This window comes from Solea senegalensis, linkage group LG2 (genome assembly GCF_019176455.1).
Source record: "Solea senegalensis isolate Sse05_10M linkage group LG2, IFAPA_SoseM_1, whole genome shotgun sequence".
NCBI lineage: Eukaryota > Metazoa > Chordata > Actinopteri > Pleuronectiformes > Soleidae > Solea > Solea senegalensis.
The window spans coordinates 16,133,381-16,150,417 of NC_058022.1; the positions used below are offsets into that span (position 1 = coordinate 16,133,381).

Sequence of the window (17,037 nt, forward strand, 5' to 3'; positions counted from 1 at the left end):
TTATGTCTCTCTGTCTGGTTTAAACCTGAACTATTAGTTTAATTTGAATGACTGTCGTCTATCTGTGAGAGCTGATGTTTGCTCGTCTTAGAAAAAATACAACAAACCTTTTTAAACCTGGTCAAACAAGATGGAGCCGGTATGAAAAGCATCTTTGACAGTCGAGCCATAATGTCTGTGCTGACAGTGAAATGAGAACAGTAATCTGAATAACAATGTGGTTAAAGGCCCAATGAAACACACACACACACACACACACACAGACACACGCGCGCGCGTACACACACACACACCTCTTGCTTATTCCTAGTAACAATTATAATACTGTAGGGCTAATAACAATTCGTACATGTTTGAGTAGATTATCAGACGCAGTTTATGAAAATTAAAATGTCAATATTTATTGTGATTATGACTGATAATAAACACTTGACCTTGTCCCTTTTAAAAACCCAATAGTAGTAGGAGTAAGAGTAGTGTGTGTGTTTGTGTGTGTGTGTGTGTGTGTGTGTGTGTGTGTGTGTGGCACATATTTGTTAACAAGCTATACAATGTTAAATGGCGCCTGGACTTGCATGAGTCCTCTGCGCGTTTGTAGTTTATTTAAATGAATAAAGTGGTGTAATCATGTTTTGCACGTTATTCTTACACCTCTATTCCTACAGGTTATACTTATACGCTCGTTTTACTCGAGATTCAATGTTTGTGTATGTTTAGTATTCGTCGGATTTTAAGGAGAAGTGACTGTGGGAAATTGTCCTTTTCGTCTCTCTGGAAAACAGCAATTTTCCCTTATTGCATTGTATAAATCAGCCCTAAATGCGACAGGAGGTGAGGATTAAATTATATGAGGATTAAATTCGCGTGAATGTGGCTTGTGTAAAACAAGTGGTTAAGAAAAATGAAAAAATTTCAAAAATGACTCAAGGTATTCGTGTTAGCGAGTTGAATGATGTTTATCCTGGAGAGCTTCATACTGTGGGAGTTTTTTCTCTCCCTCCTTTTTGAAAAGTCAATGTGAATTTCGAATTGCGAACATTTCATCATATGTGTTGTACGGACTGTACAGCACATATGATGAAATGTTCGCCTCGAGGCAAAGTCGAATAAAGAGCGCATTGTTTACAAGGAAGGATGTGCATGAAGAGTGCACACCTCCAGGGCCACAGTGTACTTTGTAATAAAGTAATGGGTCTTCAATCTGTGAAAATCTAATGTGAGAAAGGGGAATTTTTATGACTCTGAGTAATACCTTGTAAAGTGGTTAGTAAATATATAATAGAAATGTTTTGATGGAGTGTTTTCTCTCGTTTCAAGAAAACAATGTTTGATTCATTTTGTATCTTCATAAGAGTTATGATGTCGGTGTTTACTGATGAGGCGATAATTTGTTGTCTTTGTGGGTCAGTCCACATAGAGCCACATTGTTATTGTTCATGTCACAGCACCAAAATAAAATCAGCGCTCGCGTGCTTTCAAATAAGGACCTCCTGACACTGAGGGCGACACAAGCCAAATCTTGTTCACATATTTCAAACCTTTTTCAGTGTAAATATAGACCACTGCACGTGTGGTTACAATTTAAGTGAATCCTCCACCCACCCAATACCAAAATATTTCCTCATGGAGTATTTGGCTTTGCAGTACTTGGAGCAAGGGTGGAGCGGAACAACATACTTTGCATATCACGTGACGCCGTATTAACAAATCAACAATTACCTTCCCTTTATTCTTCAGGAGTTGCTAAAAGGCTTGCAAGAAGCGTTTGAGGGAAGCTCCATGGAAATGTGTGAGCGGAATCCTTTAAATCCCGGCTATGTTGGTTCTCTGTTGAATTTTGCGCCACCTGATTCGCTGTATTTCTCCAACTTGCGCGGTAATGGAGCCCACATACCCGGGCTGCACCAGATCCCCTACAACAGGAGAGAGGTGTGCACGCTCCCGTGGACTTCCTCAAATTCGTGCACGTCCAGACCCACACCAGCACCACCAGCACCACAGAGCCGCGCCTTTGGAGGCTACTGTCCGCCGTTTCTGTCCAACTCGGTGTCTGTGAACAGCAGCTCCTCCAGCGGCCACATTAGGGCGCATGTGGAGGAGCCTGCTCGGTGCTTCCAGGACGCGGAGACCAAGGCGGAAGCGCCTGGCAGACCAAATGAAGTTTACGCCGGGGAGCATGGGAGCATCAGTGACGGCGGATACTCAAATCTACACAGCCGGTCTCACGGTTCTGCGGCCCAGACGGATCCGGAGTCAGCAGGCCCGCTAAATGTGAACAGCACCAAACAGGAGCACAATCCACTTCAGCCACCACCGAGTAACACATGCTCCAGAACGAGTTATGCAGAAGGTTAAGTAGCCCTTATGATGATTATTATTATTATTTATTTTACCACAAAGTATTTCTGCGCTTAATAATGATCTAATATCAGAGCAGCACCTTGTGTATTTGATGTATATGCTCATGAGTGGTTAATGTCTTGGTTTATGTCAGTAGGCAAACTGTTTATATCTCCTATAAGGCGATATCGTTATTAAAAGCCTTAGGAATTCTTATTGGTATGATATTGTTACATAGCGATATTAAGATCTAGTAGTTTATATGTGATATCGTATGACTGTCTTAGACTGTTAATAGTCAGTTTATCTCCTCGAGTATAAATGTTGTTTTATTATTTCTACTTTGCCCTGACATATGATACAGTTCATGGTAGAAAAAAGGGGTTCTATTCTATACTCATCCCTACATTAGGTGTACCATGTTATATTTACTCCATCTAACCATATGTTCGTAAGGTATGAGCAGTAGCATTGGCAGTGCTATTGTGTGAGCAGTGATTTCCCTTCAGAGAACGTAAATGTTGGTGTTGATTTCAAAAGTATAAAAGCTCGTCTCCACCTCTGCTCCCTCCAGGTGGCCCCTGGTGCTCCTCACAGGTGAGAATCAGAAAGAAGAGGAAGCCTTACACGAAGCCACAGCTGGCTGAACTTGAGAATGAATTTATGATGAATGAATTCATCAACAGACAGAAACGAAAGGAGCTGTCAGACAGACTGGACCTCAGCGACCAACAGGTGAAAATATGGTTTCAGAACCGGAGGATGAAGAAGAAACGACTCATGATGCGCGACCAGGCTTTCTCCGCATACTGATGACCTTTGGACTTGATCGTGACCAGCAGCGCACAGAATATGTTGTGTTGTAGTATGGATGCTCCTGCTGCTCCTGCTCCTGCTACTGCAGCGCATCACGTGTCATCTCGGTTTGTGGCATTGACGTGTTTTTACAAATACGTACAAAATGGCTATTTTACTGTCACGTAATAGGCTACAGTTGTATCAAGGCACACCGAGTTCAGATAGATTCTAGTAATTTTAATAACTATACAATACAGAAAGACATTTTACGCATTTGGTCATTTTTTTCTCTGAGGTTGTCCAAATGCGCACAGAGGCCTTCACTGCAGTTTGGCCGTGGCGCGGTTAAAATAAACCTCAAAAGATGAATTATTTCTCTTCCAACACAAATATCAGGTCATTTTTAACAGGATCATAGTTGTGTCTGTTTTTGTGTATTTTGTATGATTGCCTGCGCATGTAGTGTAGGCCCTTTATGTGGAAGCAACAGTCAAGTTCATGTTTACTGACGAATAAAAACGAATACATTTAAAAAATAAATATATTACAAATATATTATAGCTGCATGTCTTATTTCCCCCCCGATGTATTGTAAGTCTGTTAAAGATAATGTCACATTTTGTTCTACATGTGGCCGCGTCCACATTCAAGGTCGGTCTGTGGAGGAGAACACAATGTGGCGCATTTATTGGTAGAAAGTGTTTACTGCAAATGTCTGTGAAACAAAGTGAGACTGTGGATGTGTAATGTTTGTTGTGTTACGCAAAGTAACGTTGTAACTGTAGTGAATTAAGCTTGGATTTCTTTTCTTTTATTGTCCCACTTTGTCTTGTGTTGCTACAAACATGAATGTACGGTCATACCTAAGACTCATCTGCATTGAAACCACCCTTGCTATGAAACTCTATCCTTTATAATTATACTCGATTAATATTTAATACAATGATTTAATCTTAACATTTGACTTTTGTTTTCGGGAAAAAAAAAGTATTCTAGAAAGCATGTTATTGGTAAACCTAAATACGTGGAAGCGCCCATGCTGCGTTGTCTTTACGCACGGATTAGAGATCTTGTAAAGTAGACGCAATCTATGACTGAACACATTTATAAATAAAGAGGATGTTAAATGATATAAAGGACAAGTTATTGTGCATTATGTGAGTCGTTTTATATTTTTTTAAATAAAATCTGTATCTATGCGCCAACTGTACAGCGGGTATTGTTTCAGCATGATAATGTCAGTCGCTCACTAGTTACTCATGTGTATCTGTTAAATTCCTTTATTAACAGATACAAATGTATATATTAATGTTAAACTCTCACAGCAGTCATATCCCCCCCAAATGTTTCGAATGATTTTTTTAAATTGAGGAGGATTCATCCAGGAAACCTCGATGGTTACAGTCTGCGGCGGTGGATAAGGACTAATGCGCATTGGTGCTTGGATATGAACCGAATACTATCGGTAGTATAGTATTATATATTATATTTTTAAATTCATTTTTTTGTGCCCGAGCGGAAAGTGTTTGATCCATATCAAACAAATAAACGCTGATATCTCTCATTTAAAAAATAAATAAAATAAACGCTCAACAGTCTGCAGCTCTTAAAATACCTGTCCTCATCGATTCAAACAGACCGGGGAGACGCATAGTCACATATGACACAACACAACAGGCCGCTTTAGCAACATGATGCCATATGTATCCACAATCTTGAATTTTAATATACAAATGCTTCAAACTACTCTTTGTTACAACTCCTATCTATATGTGTGTATTTTCTTAGGTTTTTCTATGTGCTCTTAGCTTTCGTCCTGAGCGCATGGCAGATGTCTCATTCCTCATCACAGTAAAAACACTACACAGCAGCAGCAGCTTCCAGTCACAGTCAAAGACCTTCACATGCCAGTGTGACCAAATGGATCTGGTTTTACTCACAATTAAAACATGCAAATGCTGATTCCACTGTGTTACACATTACGTGTATTTTGAATCTGGCTTATGAGCAAATAATTTTTCTTTTCCTTTTTTTTTTCTGTGTGCGTAATGGAAGATATTTTGGTGACGTTGTGCGCCACATATGTCTATATTTGCCTCTTTTTTACTATAAGAGAAGTTAATCCTATATTCGTCCCACATGGGGCAATTTGTGTCACATTAGCCAACAAGAAATACAAATAAAGACTATTCAAGATGTGCAAGAAACAGAAACAAATCAAAACGAGATAGACGGCAATAGCCTCGCTATATGCAGTATAAACAAGTAAACATTTCGTTGTTTTTTTTGGTTTTTGAGGTACGACAATGTTTAATCCTCGCTACAGTGAAAAGTAATGATTTAAGATTCAACCGCCAGCAGAATACTACACATGGAACCTTACAGGAGACTGAATCTAATAAAAGCTCCTCCCATTATATCATCATCATCTCGTCATCATCACATCATTACAGCAGCTACTGTCGTCCTGTAACACTGCAGTGTTATTATATTTTCATTTAAGTCACTCAAATTTGTAGCGAATCATGAAGCGATGCTTCTCATAGATCTGTTTTATCCATTTATCTGCAATTGCTTTTGTGTGTGTGTGTGTGCGTGTGTGTGTGAAAGCCAAAAAGGATAATTGTCCCTTTTGATCTTCAGAGTCTTGTATTTTTCCTCCAATTTCCAATATTATAAGTCGTGAGCGCTCTTCTCAAGTGCTTCACGTACAGGCCGGTTGTTTTCCAGCTTGATGCTTCTCTGTCACTCTTAAAATCCTCCACCACACCACCTTCTTTCACCTACTTCCAGCCTTTATTGCTCAGACTATTCTGAACAGCCACACAGACTTTTCTCGGTGAGCAATACAACGTTCTTTACCCTTTAGTGTTTGTTGCTTTATTGCTTTACAGCCAAACGCAGACAGACTGCGTCATGTAGCTCAGCCTCCTAAAGATAGTGGGGGCTCCAAAACAAAGTTAAGGTCAAGTTAGTAGGATGTGCATTGATACTTTCCATAACATGAGCACAAAGTTACGTCTATGATACTATACACATGCAATCTCTGTAAAGTGAAATATATATGTATATCTTTCCCATATTTTTATAATGAGTGTCAGTTTTACGCACAGAAAACATGGCTCTGCAGCAACAAATATGTAAGCCTTTACGTAAACACCGAAACACTCGTTTTTGTGCCATTTTAAATATGATTTATTGTGAACAAGTGAATAATTCCATATTATTTGTATTGTTGAACTGTTCTATATCTGTGACCTGTATATGTTACTTTATTATATCATGCCCAAAAGAGAAAGTGGTAATCTTAAACAACAATTATAATAAAATGGACATTAAATATAGTGATATGGTAAAAACAATACAAATGACAATTTGTCAAATACAAAAATAAAATAAATAAAACACAAAGGCCGACACGAGCAACAGGTCGCGTTCACTTTTTTGTCTCGTAAATGAAAACAATTCCCTCTTGTGCGTTTGTAGAAAGGTTCAAATTATCGCCTTTTTAATTTGTAGATTAGTAGTTGTGTGTTTTTGTGTGTATTTTTGACTGTCAGCTATAGCCGAGGGCTTTTAACGGGAAGTATAGTGAAGGGCTGAGGAGAGAGGAGCCGACCACAAAGCAGATTTTACCCCCAATAACAATAAACCCAGTCGCCTTTGAGCTTCTTCCACATTGTGTGTGACCTTCAAACTTAAAGCTGCGAGGAATCTGTTCGTCTGACCAAAAGAACAGTGGTTTTACTGGAGACGCTTAATTTACATTTAACTTTTGTGGCCGATGTGTGGAACCCAAAAAAATATCTAGCGTTTTTTTTATTATTATTATTTCAATTAATACACTTTAGAAAATAAACTTTTCTAGTTATGGTGAGAGAAAAATGGCATAAAAATTGTACTCACATAAGTGAAAATATTAGGTGGAGGCTTGGAGATGTGGGGGTTATCCGTTCAGCAGAGTTTTAACTCCGTTTATCCCACAACAGAGAAGGAGGGAGGCCTAAACACTGCAGCTATGGCTGCTTTGGTGCAATAAAAGGAATTGGGTGCAGAGGCTTGTTGGTGAATTCTTGTTGGACATCACCTAGACCACAGACGGTCAGAGCTACATTTTTTGGACTTGGCAATGCGGTGATTCGGTGATTCATGTTTGCTGTCGACTTGGTTGATGTTTGGGTTTTTTTCCAGACCCCAAATCAACTTTTTTTGTATTTGCAGTATCTAAACTGTCGTGGCCTGTTTGATTTGGCTTTTTGGAAATGCGTTCAACTCAACAATGAAAAACAAGGCAACAAATGTTTCAACAATCTGCTGCAAACAGGTTTTAAAGCTGGTGCACACCTGGGCTCTGCAATAGAATTTATTTATATTTGAATTTATGGCACCACAGCAGTTTTGTTGTTCTTTTGTGGTGCATACGCTTTTTTTGCACGCACTCTGACTCTGAATTTTAAATATTTCCCACTGCTGTGTGTCTGTTTGTGTGTATTTAACTGTCCTCCAACCGTCATGGCGCACTGTGTGTGTTATATGCAATGAACCTTAAAATGTATTTGCATAAAAAAACCCAGTTAATGAGTCGCTCGTGAATCACAGACAATTCTGCAGCCTTCATGTCTGCACCATGAAGCAGCAGCAGCAGCAGCAGCAGCAGTGCAGATACTGTGCTTCCATGGCCTTGGTGCCATTATTCCCCATGCTTTGCAGAATAAGCCTATGGAGGTCAACTCCAACGTTTCCAGCCTATTGCTGCTACATACATGCAAGCCTCCTCCTCCAAACGTGTGCAGATTGAGGAATGAGCCTTTGCGGTTGTCATTACATATCATTACACGACGAGGTTTGCGCTGCCGGAATGCTTTAAATCAAATATTCCATCGGTGGTTCACAAATTTCTTTTTTTTTTTCTTTCTTTTTTTTTTTTTGCGTGAGCTATAGGGTAAGAAGGCTGGAGAGGAGTTTCCTCTGCACTCGGGGAGCCAATGAAGTCTCTTGCACGCGCTCACATGAGTTTCTCCGGACAGGTTTTAATGACTGATATTATGTATGGTAATTTCTTAGCTGGATCACATGACGCAATTACCTCAAGAATCGATCAAGATGTATTGCAGGTCTGCCTACGTTTCCGATTTTTTCTCCCTGGCGGGGTCTTTCCACGCGCCCGTGGTGCTACAGATGGACAAAGTTTAACACAGTCGCGCTGCCAATTCCTCTCCTCCCATGCAAAGAGGGAAAGGGAAGAAGAGATATGACGGAGTACGATGATCGCAGCTGTGCGTCAAATATGTATTTACCGAGCTGTACTTATTACGTTTCGACGCCCGATTTCACATCAGTGTCCTCGTTTTTACCGCAGACCACTTCGTGCCAGGTTAATTTCCCCTATTCTCCCAACCTAGCCCAGGTCCAACCTGTTCGAGAAGTCGCTTTCAGGGATTATGGACTGGACCACCCCAGCAAATGGCACTACAGGGGCAATTACGCGTCTTACTACTCGGCGGACGAGATAATGCACCGGGACTTGATCCAGTCCTCCAGCAGCAGCAGGGCGGAAGTGATTTTCAAAAACGAGTCCTTGTACGGCCACCACGGAGGTACCAGCTCGCCGTGCAATTTCTTCACCGGTGTTGGTCGAAACGGGGTTCTCCCCCAGGGCTTCGACCAGTTTTTTGACCCCCCTAACCCGGACAAGCTCAGCGCGGAGCTCCCCAAACAAAAGACAGACTGTGCTGCTCCGGGAGATGCTACAGAAAACGAGGAGCCTTTAACCAAAGTGGAGCAGCAGGAGCAGCAGGAGCAGCAGCACAAAGCGGATCCGAGCGCGAGCGTGGACGAGGACTCATCCTCCAACTGCGGCGACAAGAACAACCAACAGAGTGGGTATCATTTTTTATCCCCTTTGTCTTGGATATAAGGTGCTACCTTTTAGACAATGGAGAGTGCAGACTGCACTCATGTGCCCCAGCACTGTCGCTGTCCCGGGTTATGTGTCGCTTTATAAGCATGCAAAAGCTTTTATATCCCAATAAGGTTTACTTTACGCTTGTAAAGGTATTTACAATGGAAAGAGTCAAGTAAGCGTAGTTTAAAGGTTACCTGGCGTCTAGTAACGAGGCGACGTAGCTGGAATTGATTTGCAATGAGAGGAAATTGATTACATTTACGCATTTTTATTGACGTTAATGTTGCATGTTGTTCAGATAACAAAATATTTATAGGTTCGTTATATATATATATACAGTGCATATATATATATATATATATATATATATATATATATATATATGCTACAGTGCATTTTGTAACTGGAAGTGTGCTTAACATTCAGTGCAGTAAAGTTCATTTTAATGCAAATTCCTTTGGTGGTCGTGGTGTGTGTGTGTGAAGAGAGGGGAGGCCTTTGTGCTGGGAAGAATAAATATATGTATATGTAAACACATTCACTGGACTTCTGTGGAATTCTCTTCACTCGTGTCTTCATTTTTGTTCACGTGTGTTCCTGCTCCTTGTGCAGGTTCATCAACCAAGTCCAGGAAGAAGAGGTGTCCTTACTCCAAATACCAGATCCGAGAACTTGAACGAGAGTTTTTCTTCAACGTGTACATTAACAAAGAGAAGCGGCTGCAGTTGTCCAGGATGTTAAACCTGTCTGACCGCCAGGTGAAGATTTGGTTCCAGAACAGACGAATGAAGGAGAAAAAGCTGAACCGCGACCGCCTACAGTATTTCACCGGGAATCCTTTATTCTGATATTCTGACATGGCAACACACACACACACACTCTCTCACACACACACTCACACACACACATACACACACGTAAAGACTCTGTATATTTGTCTCATTCTCTCCAAACTGTTTATTTCACAGACATGTGGCATTTTAAAAAACAAACAAGGTGCCACCTCTCTTTTCTGGCATTTATTTATTCTGTGTTCCTATATTTTTCGCGTAAGTGGCAACACATATTTCCCCAATGCGCGTGCTGCGTTTTGCAAATTATTTATATTAACTATGTGTAGCCTTCTTCCTTAACTGTGTACTGTAATGTGCATTTATAAAGACGCATGTAATGTACGTTGTGGTGTGAAATTAAGTAGACACGAAACAAAACAAAACAAAAAAAACAAGTATTTTAGTCACAAAACTTGTCACATGAACCAAGTGGTGCGAAAACGTTCATGTGGGGATTTTTCTACACAGAGTGCAGAGGGTTTGCAGAGGGTTTGCTGATTGCAGGCCTAATGTTCCCGTTATTTCCTTTTCTTTCTAACACTGTGGTGTTTACTAAACCTTGAACCGTCTAGACAGTACAATAAACCTAGCTGTAAATGTCTAAATAGGGGGCTATTGGACTTTGGTGTCCCAGCCCCCCAGACCACAAGAAGACTTTTTATTTTCTTGACTCACAGTATAGTTTCACGTCAGGCTACAAATGTGAGGAGAATCCAAGAGAATTCGTCTATATTTAGCCTCCCTGCGACTGAACTGTTGCGGGGTTAACATGGGGAACAATGGAATATATTTTGATGAGGACCGCCATTTGAAAAGATAAGTAATCTTTCAAGTTTATGTGCTCGCGTAGAATTAATAATGGGCGTAATGTGGCTTTGGATCTGCTGCAGAGGAAGATGGTTTCTAAATATAACAAGGGAGGCAGAGGGGGGAAAAAAACGGATTTTGCTCTTTAATTAATGCAGGTGAGAGCTGGATATGCAAGAAGTAAAACCTTCACTTCACACATGACAGCAGTACTTGGCTATTATTCTTATTTTTGCAATGGCTCGACAAAATACATGCATTAATTCCACATCTAATCCTTTTGATACAAGTGTGTGTATATGTGTGTATATATACACACACATGTGTGTGTGTTTTCATTTTCGCTTCAAGTGTCTGCAGCAACAATTAGGCCTCGCTCCTCCTGTTTTCAGCGACCTTCAAGAAAACATTAGAGCGGGATTAATGCTCATTTCATTCGGTATACTTCCCCACAATGGCTGTTAGAAAACTGAGGTTTCATTAAGCGATTAATTGGGTTGTCATCATGTCCTACAGTGAAATGACATGACCAACTGTGTTGAGTGTCTCACTCTGTTTCTCGGTGTATCCACATGAGGGCAGACTTGCTACTTGGGCTCGAGGTTGGAAATGCAGAGTTCAGCCAAATTGACACCCATGCAGCTTCACCCTGCACGAAAATTAGCCAGTGACGGAAACTCCGTTCTATACAGTTTTTTTTTTTTTTTAATGAAGGTTTTTATTTTGATTTCAACTGCACTCACTCGCTATAAATGTGCTGTTTTCATCAAAGTTATTATTGCTTTATAAAAGGGAATATTTCCTGCCTGGTTTGAAACCAAACAACTAAAAAGGTGTATTTTCTCTGAAGGTCTAGCGAAAGTATTGTTAAATGTGACACATGATCTTTTTTTTTAAATTACCTTTTTATTTCACTCGTTGCTGTGTTTAGATGAAGCGAATGCTGCGTGGTGTCGTTCCCACAGCAATTACACGCGTAAGTCACGTTCAAGGGTTTTAAAAGTGCAAGGAAAACAAAAGAAAATATAATTCCTCCTGTGTCTTTTTTGTCATGTGAACTTTATAGACCTCGATGTGTACCTGAAGGCCACACAGAGTTATAGGCCACTGATATAGGCTCCACATAAGGCATCGTGCTCATTATAGATATAAATACCCTTTGTTTTTCTTTTTAAATATCATTTGAGTTTAGAGTCGTTGTTATTACAGTTTGTCCGCTTCTGTGTTTCTTTCTACTTACTTTAAAATATTTGAGCTGAGCTCCTTCACTAAAGGCCTTGTTTTAGTTTCCCAATTTCTCTTTTCAATGTCCGTGTCCCCCCCCCCTTTTTAAACTTCTAATCTTATTTTTTTGTATCCTTATATTTTAATCATCCATATGTCTATTGCCATTTTATAATTATTATAATAATATTATATTGCGTATACATGAATAATATACTTCCATATTAAATAGTTTTAGTGCGCCTGATGTAAAAAAAAATGTTATCTCTGAGTGACTGTCGAAGGAAAAAAGAAAAATAATAATAATAATTAAAGCAAAACGGATGTTCGTGTTGTCAATTGTCTCGGTTAACTGTCTCAGTTTCAAAGTCAAAGATCTCAGTTCTTTTCTTTATTGACCAGTTTAAAAATAATAATAAATATGATGGGCTGTGGTTAATGGAATCTCCAAAGTTATTTCGTAATAAAACGGGGGGATAATAAACAGGCCTATGTTTTTGTTGTGTGAATCCCGCAATGTTGTTGGTTTGCATAAAACAGTGTTTACACATTTCAACACTTTGTGACGTTTGTTTTGTTTGAACTTGTCGCATCGATACCAAAGATAATTTTATTTCAAAACCCATTGCATGTTTTTATTATTTCCATTATTACTGTTAAGACATTAAGACTAATAGATTGTTGGTCGGTTTATTTTTCCAGCACAAGTTGATTTTATTTTTATTTTCCTCATTCTTTACCTTGTACACATTTGTCCTCCTTGAAGACAAAATCAATGGAACCCTAAGCAAAAATATTCATGTGACCACCACATTCTTTTTTCTTTTTTTTTTTGAAAAACCCTTAACTTTGTATTCTAACGTCAAAAAAATACACTTGTGACAAAATGCAAACAACGACATTGCCGTTAATAATGTGTGTAATAATAAAAGACACATTTCTATCGGGATTAAGTGGATTTATTTCATGGCTGTAAAGCTCTAATGTTGACCTTCATGCAGAAGAGACCTTCAAATGGCTGATTTAAGTTTGGAAATGGTGGATTGACATTTCCCCTTGCAGAAAATGAAAAAAAAAAGCAAAGACGACATTTCTCTTTTGACATTTCGATTGAATTTGGCACAAGTTAACAAATTAACAAACTCTTTTGGATTAATTAAGATATATATTACATCATATCATTATGGCTCACTTTATTCCTTTTCCCACATTAATACAGTGTACATACAGTGTACATACAGTGTATATATATATATATATATATATATATATATATATACTTTTGTGTATGTGTACATTTTATTCATGTGTGTATATAAATACAGTTAACGTTACATTGATTAACTTAAACACATATAAACATTTGTATATATAGCCTGTGTGTGTGAAGTTAATTAAGGTAATGTAAACTGTCGTTGGTGGAATAAAAAAAAAATACAGTGGAGGTTTGTTTCATTGACATAGTCTGCAGTTGTTGCCTATATGCGCCATGTAGGAAGCATGCGCACTCACACGCTATCACCCACACACACACACACACGTACATCTTCAGTCTCTCACACAAAGAGACAAATGTCCTTTTGGCGTTTTTGAAAACACGTCACAGAGCACTGGGGTCGTTGAACAGGAGAGACCCAATTGAAAACACGCACTGCTTCTGATTCAAATTCAATGTTGTTTATTTCTACTGCGATAATTGCCTCGGTTTATTTATTCATTTATTTATATATTTTTTTTTATTTTTTTATTGAACAGCCTATGTGCAAAAGTCCCGCGATGGCCCCGTGCGTCTGCACGAGCCCGCAAACCAATTTCAAGTCCGTGTTGTAGGTGTCGCTGTTGACCACGTCTGCATCCGCAGTGCACGAGAGCGTGTGCAGCGGAGAGGAGGCTGCGTCTCAAGGCCATTTTCAAATCTCATTGGTGGGCTTGTCATGTGGTCGGGAGGCATCCTGACTTACACGGAGATGGTTTTTCCTATAGATATGTCAGCCTACAAAGGACATCTCTCTCCTCCAAAGAACTTTACCCCCCAAAATGTCCTTCCCCACTAGCTCTCCTGCGGCAAACACATTTCTAGTGGACTCGCTCATTGGCGCGTGCAGGACGGACAGCTTTTACTCCAGCAGCAACATGTACATGCCGTCCGGCTCAGAAATGGGAACTTACGGAATGCAAACCTGTGGACTCCTGCCGTCTTTCGGCAAAAGAGGGGAGGTCAGCCACCAAAATATGGGCATGAATGTCCACTCGTACATACCTCAGATAGATAACTGGACTGACCCGAGCAGAGCCTGCAGAATAGAGCCGTCCACTCAGATGACAAACTGTTCATTTTCACAGAGCATAAAGGAAGAGAGTAACTGCTGCATGTACTCCGATAAGAGAGTGCAGAAAGTCAGCGTGACAGAAGTGCCCGCTTACTCTCATGTGCTCCCCGAGTCCTGTCCCGCAGACGGTCCGGAGATCCCGGTACCGGGATATTTCAGACTGAGCCAAACTTATGCCAATGGGAAGCATCAGGAAAACTACTGCCATGAGCCGCCGAGTCCGAACCCCACATTGATGCAGCTCAGTCGGCTCACCCCGAAGCCGCAGTCCGCCTCCTCCTCCTCTTCATCGTCCTCTAATTTTGCAGAGGTGGAAAAGAAAAGTGAAGACGTCCAGCCGCAGGATTCCGAGACCTCGAGGACTCCGGTCCCCGCGGAAAGTCCGGACCCAAAGTCCGGCTGTGAGGAGAAAAGCTGCACCATGGACGCGCCTGTGTCCAGCCCTGAGCTGCAGCAGCAGCAGCAGGAAGGGAAAGGTGGGTTGGCTTCAATGAAAGCTTTTATCTTGTGGCGCTGCAGTGTTGAGAAGGCTGTAGCATCATAAAACCAAGTATAAAACACAAACAACCCCGAAAGTCGTAATGTTTAATGAGAGTCTTTCTCAGGTTGCAGTCATAGGCAGCAGAGATTTTTTTTTTAACCAGGCTGCATGCACGAGGCATGCTGTGGCACCACAAGTCCTCTTTTTTTTTCTAAAAAAAAAAAGGTATTCTTGCTTAAAAAAAAGGAGACTAAGTCCACTTTCGATAGCTTTATATTTAGAAGCGTGGCACGTGTTTTCAGCACCGACAAAGACTCGTAAGCTGCACTGCTAACAGTTCACATGTTTGCTGTTATAAATACAACATTCTGCCTGCAAAAATGGTGCACTTGCAGCTCCAGATGTGCTGCTGCTCAGTTCAGTGCACATCTGCAGAAATACAACTAAAACCACACTATTTGAGCTTGAATCTGGAGCTGTTAACCGCTTAATCATAGACGGCATTAATTACACGTTGATGCTTTTAATATTTAATGAAATGTGTGGGGTTGTGTTTTGTCCTCATGTCTCAGGCTGTGTATGAAGGTGTATTCCCGGTGCATGTGAGGTTTGATCAGCTGGGGTTTCATTTCATTTCTCTTTTATTAGTGGTGGCATGCTCGTGACTAATACCATCCCCTGGATATTAATTATTCTGGGAAGGCGTTTATATTGTGTGTTATTTCCCAGAGGTGAAATGTGCAGCAGCAGGTGAGATGTGCTTTGAAGTTGAAATCCCACTGCAGAGACAAACAGACTAAAAATACACGCATGTGTGTGCGTCTCTCTCTCTCTCTCTCTCTCTCTCTCTCTCTCTCGCGCCTTTCTTTCTTCCACAGACTGCAAGAGTGACACGCCGACGAGCAACTGGTTAACAGCCAAGAGTGGCAGAAAGAAAAGATGCCCCTACACCAAGCACCAGACCCTGGAGTTGGAGAAGGAGTTTCTCTTCAATATGTATCTGACCCGAGAGCGCCGCCTAGAGATCAGCAGGGGCGTCAACCTCACCGACAGGCAGGTCAAGATCTGGTTTCAGAACCGCAGGATGAAACTGAAGAAAATGAACAGGGAAAACCGCATCCGTGAACTGACCTCAAACCTCACCTTTTCGTGAGCTCGCATTTGTCAGTGGTTTCTTTTGTTTTCATTTTTTTCCCCCTCTTTTTATTTGTATGTCTCTCGTATTCAGTTTGATGCTTTTGGTGGCATTGGACGTTCATCTTTAATTTCAGCGAAACTGTGACTATATATATATATATATATATGCCATTTTAGTACTTTGTGTGGCGTCTCGTGGCCTATATATGTTTTGATTTTTGGTTTTGTCACATCAGGGTAACACGTTTTGTTCTTAAATTATTGGAGAAGTAGACTTCGTCTCTCCCCTCCTCCTCCTCCTCCTCCTCCTCCTCTGTCCGTGGACATGGATTCTATTCTATTGTGTCAGGGTGGTGAGTTCGCTTTGTTGAAAGACGTTGCTTTATTTGAGTCATGAAAGCACATTTATTGTCGTATAGTGCAGCGTTTGTTTTACAGTGAGTGCCAGACATTTGCTCTATGGTGAAGTGTTTCTATGTGGGCCTTTTAAAGTGGCGGAAAAACGGTGTTGATCTGTGAATTTTACTGCATGTTTGTGGCATGTATATCTTGCAATAAATATGATTGTCAAATAAGTTTGGTTGCTTTTTTTGTTGCTGTTTGCTGTTGTTGTTGTACACGTGTCCTCCTCGTCTATAATTGGTGGCCAAATGTTGAATTCCGTGGTATTATTTGCCTTTATGTGTGCGCAACATAAGGAATAAATCGAGAAAGGAGCTTTTCCTTAACGAGCTTGTGGAAGTTTAGTCAAATCTGAAACTGTTTCCTAAAGTGTTTCTAATTTCAGTGAACATTTGAAATGGTGCTCTTTAACTTCACGTCTTCTATCGTCCATCATTATTATTTATTTCCTTTATTTATGATTATGATTATTATTATTATTATCATTATTATTATTATTATTATTATTATTATTATTATTATTATTATTACATTATTACTTTGGGCTGCCAGTACAAGTGCGTTTGTTTATGTTTAGTATAAAGCCGTTCATGTTTTCTTTCACAGAGGTAACATGAAAACAACATATTGGAATTAAGAGCAAAATAGTGTCAAAAATAGTCCAAATAAGACGAAAAATAAAAATGCTGCTGGTTTTTTTTTCCAGGCCTGTTCATTATTGACTATAAAAGGCTGTTATGTACAAGCACAAATTCACAGACAGGAATCAACTCTTCCTCT

At 40.1% G+C, this 17,037-nt stretch overlaps 3 protein-coding genes across 3 annotated transcripts; all 3 read left to right on the forward strand.

The window, feature by feature from the left end:
- The first annotated feature begins 1,742 nt into the window (after positions 1 to 1,742).
- hoxd12a (homeobox D12a) lies at positions 1,743 to 4,736 on the forward strand. Its single transcript, XM_044019062.1, has 2 exons — positions 1,743 to 2,350; positions 2,915 to 4,736. The coding sequence occupies exons 1-2, from the start codon at positions 1,780 to 1,782 to the stop codon at positions 3,151 to 3,153; spliced, it is 810 nt and encodes a 269-aa protein (XP_043874997.1). The 5' UTR covers positions 1,743 to 1,779; the 3' UTR covers positions 3,154 to 4,736.
- Positions 4,737 to 8,220: 3,484 nt separating this feature from the next.
- Positions 8,221 to 12,856, forward strand: hoxd11a (homeobox D11a). Its single transcript, XM_044050496.1, has 2 exons — positions 8,221 to 9,017; positions 9,656 to 12,856. The coding sequence occupies exons 1-2, from the start codon at positions 8,390 to 8,392 to the stop codon at positions 9,889 to 9,891; spliced, it is 864 nt and encodes a 287-aa protein (XP_043906431.1). The 5' UTR covers positions 8,221 to 8,389; the 3' UTR covers positions 9,892 to 12,856.
- A 1,036-nt stretch (positions 12,857 to 13,892) lies between these two features.
- hoxd10a (homeobox D10a) lies at positions 13,893 to 16,430 on the forward strand. Its single transcript, XM_044051409.1, is given in 3 exon segments — positions 13,893 to 13,937; positions 13,939 to 14,713; positions 15,597 to 16,430. Coding segments are annotated over 3 exon segments (1,095 nt in total). The 3' UTR covers positions 15,872 to 16,430.
- The last annotated feature ends 607 nt before the right edge of the window (positions 16,431 to 17,037 follow it).

Coding starts and splice junctions, on each gene's coding strand:
- hoxd12a (XM_044019062.1), top strand. CDS start 1,780: ATGGAAATGTGTGAGCGGAATCCTTTAAATCCCGGCTATGTTGGTTCT. Junction 2,351..2,914: donor CAGAACGAGTTATGCAGAAG/GTTAAGTAGCCC, acceptor TGCTCCCTCCAG/GTGGCCCCTGGTGCTCCTCA.
- hoxd11a (XM_044050496.1), top strand. CDS start 8,390: ATGACGGAGTACGATGATCGCAGCTGTGCGTCAAATATGTATTTACCG. Junction 9,018..9,655: donor CGACAAGAACAACCAACAGA/GTGGGTATCATT, acceptor CTCCTTGTGCAG/GTTCATCAACCAAGTCCAGG.